Source organism: Impatiens glandulifera, chromosome 7 (assembly GCF_907164915.1).
Source record: "Impatiens glandulifera chromosome 7, dImpGla2.1, whole genome shotgun sequence".
Taxonomy (NCBI): Eukaryota; Viridiplantae; Streptophyta; class Magnoliopsida; order Ericales; family Balsaminaceae; genus Impatiens; species Impatiens glandulifera.
This window is the reverse complement of record NC_061868.1, coordinates 47307772-47315814: the sequence shown is the minus strand read 5'-3', so window position 1 is coordinate 47315814 and position 8043 is coordinate 47307772. Positions and strand designations below refer to the sequence as shown.

At 33.8% G+C, this 8043-nt stretch overlaps 1 protein-coding gene across 1 annotated transcript; it reads left to right on the top strand.

Moving 5' to 3' along the window:
* Positions 1-3200: 3200 nt before the first annotated feature.
* LOC124910078 (pentatricopeptide repeat-containing protein At3g22470, mitochondrial-like) lies at positions 3201-6065 on the top strand. Its single transcript, XM_047450701.1, has 4 exons — positions 3201-3354; positions 3645-3792; positions 4773-5050; positions 5698-6065. The coding sequence occupies exons 1-4, from the start codon at positions 3201-3203 to the stop codon at positions 6063-6065; spliced, it is 948 nt and encodes a 315-aa protein (XP_047306657.1).
* Positions 6066-8043: the final 1978 nt, after the last annotated feature.

Sequence of the window (8043 nt, the reverse complement as noted above, 5' to 3'; positions counted from 1 at the left end):
AACTTACATATACAGTAATTAACATAATTTTGATAGTAAGCACTGAAGATAATGGTCTGGAAGAACATTCTGAGGACGCCAAGCCTATTGGAGAATCGATTAGGGTATCTGGAAATGACAGTATAAAGCGATAACACTTCAAATCTTTCCTGCATGATGGAATTATCTTCGAGCTTGTTAGTCTGTTTTCTATTAAGTATTTTCTGTTAAAATGATGAGGAGATTCGGAAAATGTTTCTATTGAATACAGTTGTATTCTTGGTGGAATGTGATATGGTACACATAGAAGAAGTAGATAATTAATTATGTGTCTTTATTTGATTCAACTTTATTTGATTCAACGTTATCTTAATTTCTTCAATTGAGGCTTATTGTTAATATTGTGTTATGTTTTTCTCTTGAAAAAATATTATTTTTCCCTTGCAGGAAGATCAAGTGCTTATAACTCCTTATTCAAAATTTGAAAACCCTGGTGTGGTAATAATTAAGGTAATTACTAATAGAAGTGCTTCTTCGTCATCTCAAGTTGGTAATATATTTTTGTTTCTCCTTTAGTTGGTTAAAATATATGTTAACATATCAACTTGCATTTCTTTTGTGGTTAGCTTGTCTGTTTAAACTATATTGAGTCCTGATTTTTTTTTTCACTGCACACTTGCACAGGATATTTCACAAACTGTAGATGGGAGTATCATGATTACTTGTCAAATGTTTTATCTCCCCAAGCAAGTAGAAAAAGAAGTAGGTAACAGTTGGAAATCATGTGACAGAAGGGAGTTGTACTTTAGTTTTCACCTTGAAGAGATCCATACTGAATCGCTTTTGCACAAGTGCAAAGTACACTTTATCCCTCAAAACAGGCCGATACCATCAAGAAAACAACTTCCCGAGTTTATTTGTATGATACAAAAGTAGACAAAATCTTCGAGCTCACTGATAAACATTTTGAAGACTCAAAATAGCATGAAAATGATCTTCTTGTTCTGAAAACAATGTCTCGGATCGGGGAACTTTCTGAAACAAAATGATATTGGGTCTGGAAACATGAAGAGAAGAACATAAGAAGCTCTTATGGAGAGAAACACGTCACCACATGAATCAGGATGAGCCAAGTTTGAAGATGTTAAGAAGGCCGACATTTTCAAAAATTCAACTTATGTTTTAACTGTAGGAACTTCATGTTTTTGTGATGCTCTTAACTGTAGGAACTTCATGTTTTTGTGATGCTCTTAATTGTAGGAACTCTATGTTTTTGTATGTTTTTATGATGTGCCTTTAACCAATTATGTGATATCCCAAATTATTATTGGGAACTGTTTTGTTAGAAGCCACATAGTGGCCTTTCAATGTTTCACTTCCACTGCACACTTGATGTTTAATTCCATTAGAATAATGTGCATCACCATTAGTAGCTGCTGGCCTCTGTTTGGTCCAAGATTAAAGAAAAACATATAAACTTTCTAGAAACATACTTAGATTTCTGAAGGAGATGATAGAACGTGGATTGGAATTGGACAGGATCACATATAACACACTTATTTTTTCTTGCTCGAAACAAGGGTGATCAAGGAAGGTTTGAAGCTAAAGGAAGACAAGTAAACAAAGGCTTTCAACTCGATATGTTTACCTACAATATACTGATAAACGTGCTTTGTAATACAAGCGAGATGGATAAAGCTCTATCACTCTGGAATGAGTGCAAAGGGAGTCATCTAAACATGGACAATCATATGTTTTCTGTTATGATAGATGGTTATTGCAAATTGGAGAATATTAAGGACGCAAGACGACTTTTCGATGAGCAATTGTAGAAGAATCTTGAGCTAAACGTTGTTGTCTATAACACTCTAATTAAGGAATACTTATCAGAATTATGTTAATTATAATTGTAAATTATATGTAAGATGGGAATGCCCAACTATATTGAGTTTGTAATTAGTTGTTAGTATGTTAAATAACTTTATAGTCAAATTATTTTCTTTGTAAGAGTCTAAGGACTATTTTAACATTTTGTTAATAATATACAAAAGGGGTAGATGGCACCCTAAGAGCTATTACTTTTTTTCTCAAACCGTTTCTCAATCTCTAAACTTAAGATTCAGAATCTTGTAGATTTCTTATGGTATCAGAGCGGGATCTTAAGGAGAATCAGAAGATATTGAGACATCATCTTCTTCTTCAGGTACTGATTCTTCTTCGCCTTCTTCGACAAGTATTTCGAGTAAAGAGGAGATTCAAGAAATTGTCATAATGATGGGAAAGAAAAAACGTGACAAAGATACAATGACTATTCATAACTCAGATAATCCAGGAGGAATTATCTGCACCACAATCTTCAACGGTTCAAACTATATAGGCGGGAGTAGTGGAATCTGACTAGCCCTTGAAGTAAAATCGAAATTAGGGCTTATTGATGGATCATGTATTGCTCCAACTGAACCAAAAGAGTTTGATAAGTGAAAGAAGGTCGACTGCTTGATCCGCTCATGGATCCTTAATACAATTAAGGATGAAATTAAATGTAATTACTCTTCTACTATAACTGCATTAGATCTTTGGAATGATATTCAAGAAAGATATCAAGAGAATAATGGTTCTCAAGCTTTTCAAATTCAAAAAAGGATTAGTAATTTGCGTCAAGTACCATTAACATTAGAGAAATATTTATCTAAAATCAATAAATTATGGGATGAACTTTTAGTGTTGAAACCTCTTCCATCTTGTGATTGTGAACCAAGAAGAACTTGTTGTTGTAAAATGACAAAATTAGTCATTCAACAAAATACACCAAACAAATTGACATAGTTCTTAATGGGTCTGAATGAGTATTATGACAATGCTAGACAATAGATTGTTTTGATGGATCCAAATCCTAGCATTAACAAAGTATATGCTATGTTGCTAAGCATTGAGAGACAAAGAGAAGTTCAATCATTAATGATTGATCAAAATGAGAATTTCGCTATGATTTTGAAGGATAATATAGAGCAACAAAGAGGACAGAAGACTGAAAAATTCAATAGAGGAAAATGAGGAATGCAATCTATGGGAAGAGGTAACAACAAATGAAGTTTTTCTAGAGATATGTACTGTACTTATTGTAAACTGAAGGACACAATCAAGATGGTTGTTTCAAGTTGAATGGGTATCCAGATTGGTGGAAGGGAAATAGAGATAAAAAGGTAAAAAATATGGCTAATATGGCAGACACTCCCTTCTCCAATTATGAAGAACAACCAGAATTCTCTGAAAAATCATCTATCAAAATCAAGAAAGTTGAAATTGTTGTTGCCTTTAAAAAAATGATGAAAGATCTTCTTGCAGAAGGAAAAGGTAAAGAACATTACTATGAAGGTACACAAATTTATCCTAATAAAACTTCTAATTTTAATGGTGCTTGTAGTCTTAATGTTCATAGTATTTTTAAAAATGAACCTATTTGGATTATTGACAGTGGAGCTAGTTGTCATATATGCTCAAATGTGAATAGAATGTCTGAAATTAGGAATGTTGCTAATATACCTTTATTTTTACCTAATGGAACAACCAAACATGTAAAACAAATAGGAAATGTAATACTTTCTGATAAATTGAAACTTTTTGATGTTATTCATGTCCCGACTTTAAATACAACCTAATTTCAGTATCTAAACTTGCTAAGACAAGTCATATTAGATGTCAATTTTCGCCTACTAGTTGTGTATTGCAGGATCTTAAGGACAACATCACCATAGGAACTGGAGAACTATCTCAAAACTTGTACTTGTTTGAAAATGTAGGATCTAAATCCGGGTTAGAAAATACTTACTAAATAGTTGTACTGATTTTAAATTACTGCATAGGAGACTTGGACACCTTTCTGATGTAGAATTAAATCATTTTTTTCTTTTAATAAAGATGATATTGTTCATTGTGATGTTTGTCCTGTCTCTAAATTAAATCAATTGTCTTTTAACAATAGTATTTCTAAAAACACACACTGTTTTGAAATTGTTCATATGGATGTTTGGAGTCCATACAAAGAAAATTCACTTATAAATTGTTCTTTTATGTTAACCATTGTTGATGATTATAGTAGATTTACATGAACTTACATGATTAAATGCAAAAATCTTGTTATTCAAACATTCATTGAATTCTATGCAATGATCAAAACTCAATTCAATTTGGCTGTCAAAATTATTAGGACAGATAATGGTAGTGAGTTTGTTAATAACGAATGTCAATCTTTTTAAAAAAAATGAGATTTTACATCAAAAATCATGTGTCTACACACCCCAACAAAATGGGGTGGTAGAAAGAAAACACCAGCAACTTCTTCAAGTAGCTCGGTCATGCATGTTTCAGGCCAAAATGCCTAAAATATTCCGGCCATTTTCAATATTAATGGCAACACATGTTGTTAACAGAATTCCTTTTAAAATTTTAGAATGGAATAGTCCATATCACATTCTTTATAAACAAAACCAGATTATTCTAATTTGAGAGTTTTTGAATGTTTATGTTATATCAAAAATAATTTTCCAAACAAAACAAAGTTTGAACCAAGTGGGTCAAAGTGTGTCTTCTTAGGTTATCCTTCAGGACAAAAATGATTCAGGGTTTTGGATTTAAAACGGTAACTGTTCGGTTATTTCTTGCTTTAACTACTGCTAACAAATGTTTTTTACAACAATTTAATGTAAATAACGCATTTCTCCACGGTAACCTTAACGAGGATATTTATATGATTCCTCCCGAGACAAAGGGATTAAATTGAATGAAAAAAATAGTGCTGTGATATCTGAACCCGAGAGGTTCAGACGGCTTATTGGGCGTTTGATTTATCTCAGTTTTACGCGACCCGACATTGGTTTTAGTGTACAACAGTTAAGCCAATACATGAATCAACCCTTACAAATTCACTGGGATGCAACCCTTCAGGTTGTGCGATACTTGAAAGGGACTCCTGGTTTGGGGTTGTTTTATCCTTGTGTATCTAACAATCTACTTGAGAGCTTTTCAGACGTATATTGGGCTACTTGCGCTGATAGCCGACGATCAGTCACAGGTTATTGTATCAAATATGGTGATGCACTAATATATTGGAAGACAAAGAAACAAAACAATATCTCTCGATCATCGGCTTAAGCATAATACTTCGGCTACAACAGTTTGTGAGCTCAAATGGATTTCATTTTTACTAAAAGACATGAAACGTTTCACTTAAGTTACTAATTCCGCTACGGTGTGATAATCAAGCGGCGATACATATCGCTGAAAATCTAGTTTTTCATGAACGTACAAAGCATCTAGACATAGACTGTCATCTTGTACGTGATCATTTCAAGCAAGGTTTTATTCTTCCTCAACATGTATATTCAAAGGTACAACAAGCCGATATTTTTACCAAACCATTGGATTCCGACCCTTTTTTATCTATTTCGGAACAAGATGAATCTTAAAGATCTACATGGGGAATATTAGAATTATGTTAATTACAATTGTAAATTATATGCATGTTGGAAATGCCCAACTATATTGAGTTTGTAATTAGTTGCTAATATGTTAAATAACTTTATAGTTAAATTATTTTCTTTGTAAGAGTTTAAAGATTATTTTAACATTTAATTAATAATATTAAGTTTTCTCAATTTCTAAACCTAAGATTCAGAATATTGTAGATTTCTTAATACTGTTAAGATGGTAATATGATAGAAGCTTTTGAACTTTTTGATGATATGAGAACTAAAAGCATTCTGCCTACCCTTTTTAGATACTCTTCCTTAATTCACGGGTTTTGCAATATTGGCAAAGTTGAAGATGCGAAGAATCTAATTATTGTAATGAGGAAGGAGGGACTGTTGCCGAATGTGGTTTGTTATACAGCTTTTATAGGAGGTTATTGTATGCTAGGTCAGATGGATCAAGTGAGAAATGTGTTGCATGAGATGTTGTTTTATGGCATTCATCCGAATAAGATCACGTATACTGTCATGATCGATGGATACAGCAAGATAGGGGATACTAGGGAAGCAAGGAAATTACTTGCTCAGATGATGGTTAAAGGAATTATCCCCCTCTGATAGAGTCACTTATAATGCATGCATTGACAGATGGGTTCTGCAAGGAAGGAAATGTAGAAGAAGGCTATGTAGTAACCGATCAAATGTCTCTCATGGTGGGAGTGACATCGGATGAAATCACATTCACAACGTTAATTAATCGATGGATGGAAGCATCAGTCAACCATTTCAAGAGAAGAATGATTCACAATTCTGATGTTGAGCTTTAAATTGGTATGTTCCCTGTCATTTTTACATCAAAGAACGGGAGCTGATTTGTCATGGTAATTTCTTAAAAGAATTACTCTTGGTGTTATTATCTTGCCCCAATGCCAAGGAACTACACCATATATGAGAAAGCTATTGAACAGGTTAAATGTTATATTGACATTCCTGCAATTTTTTCATTCATAATAAGATGTGTTTAATTGATCTGAAAGCCTGTATTTTCCATGAAGATGATTTGGTTAGGAATCTATATTCTTAGGCCAAGGATGCAACTTTTGGAAAGGGATATTACCTTTATTAAGCAAAAATAATAATACCTTTATAGTGGCCACAAACTCTCACATAATTCCCCTATTAATAAAATTTCATAAATTATGTTGATTCTTCAGATTGTCTGTTGATCTGCATAGTTTTTTTTAGTTGGTTCTTCATTGATCCTTGCTTGAATTAGTCTTTTTAACTTTTACCTTCTTCTTTCTCTTTCACAACAGCTAGACAATGAGTGTCCGAAGCTTGTGGGAACCCCCTCTAGAATAGACCTTCATTGAAGGGTGAGTATTTATTTCATAATGCTTGTTAATTACTTATTCCCCTTTAACCATTCATTCCATTGAGCATCTTGCAGTGACCTTCTAAATACTGTTTGCATCTTGCAATGGCCTTCTAAATACTTGCTGCATCTTGGTACAGGTTCTATAAGCGACACCAAAGCCACAAAGATAAACAAAAAAAAAGTTGTGTCGAACACAGGTTTATTGGTCTATTGGCGAAGAATGGCGAACACAGGTTTATTGGCGAACAAAAAAAAAGTTGTTAGGCGAAGAATGGTTCTTTATGGTCTATTGGTGTGAACAAAGAGAACCCACTTGCAACAATTGATTGTAGAAAGATCTGTCTGGCTAGCAATTTTACTTCAGGTGTATACTTCAAGAGAACCAACTTTTAGCCATTGTTGTTGTGCTAATAATTGTCTTTTAATATGCTCAAACATCAGCTGAATTCCTCAATGAAATTAGTTGGCAATTACGTGGAAAGTTCTATTCTTAACATAAAGACAGCACCTTTATTATTTTTATAATAATAAACTAGTAAAAATCTCTATTTTTTTTCATATCAATTAAGAAAAAAGAAGAACTGAAACTGTAATTCTAGTACAACTCTTACTTAACCTTGATTACTATTAACTATTTCATTACAAGAATTCAGATGGAGAGTTGGTTTCTGGCTTCTCATGGTGATCTTCTCCAAGGCTGCTCCCACCAGGATGATGATGATGATGATGAAGAACTGGACCATCACTTGTTGATCCACCTCCACCACCTCCTAAGAAAAACTGAGAAAGAAGACGAGCCATGATACCAAGTATCTGGTTTTGATTCTGACATGACTCTGCCTGCATTTGCGCCATTTGCTTTTCATGATGAATTTGCATTCCAATCATCTTTTCTCTCCACGCCATCTCTTCCTCTTCCCACTTCTCTTCAACCTCCATCCTCCTCCGCCTCTCCTCCGTTAATTCCCTCTCGATTTTGTATCTCCTCTCTAGTTCCTTCCTTCTCCATACCTGCAACTCTGATTCCATCATCTCCATCTTCTCCTCTCTCAAATCGCTCACCTTCTCCTCCATTACTTCCTTCTCCATCCTCTTCTCTTCCATCTCCATCGATCCCTCCTCTTTGCTCCATTCCCTTTCTCTCCTCCTTTCTTCTCTCCTTAACATCGTTTCTCTGATCTCCATTACCTCTGCACCTAATGCACCCAGTTTCTTTGA

Excerpts from the sequence above, each read along its gene's own strand:
- LOC124910078 (XM_047450701.1), top strand. The coding sequence starts at position 3,201 with ATGGCAGACACTCCCTTCTCCAATTATGAAGAACAACCAGAATTCTCT. Across the intron at positions 3,355-3,644 it reads TAAAGAACATTACTATGAAG|TATCTAAACTTGCTAAGACA; the intron begins GTACACAAATTT and ends ACCTAATTTCAG. Across the intron at positions 3,793-4,772 it reads AATGTAGGATCTAAATCCGG|TGCTGTGATATCTGAACCCG; the intron begins GTTAGAAAATAC and ends TGAAAAAAATAG.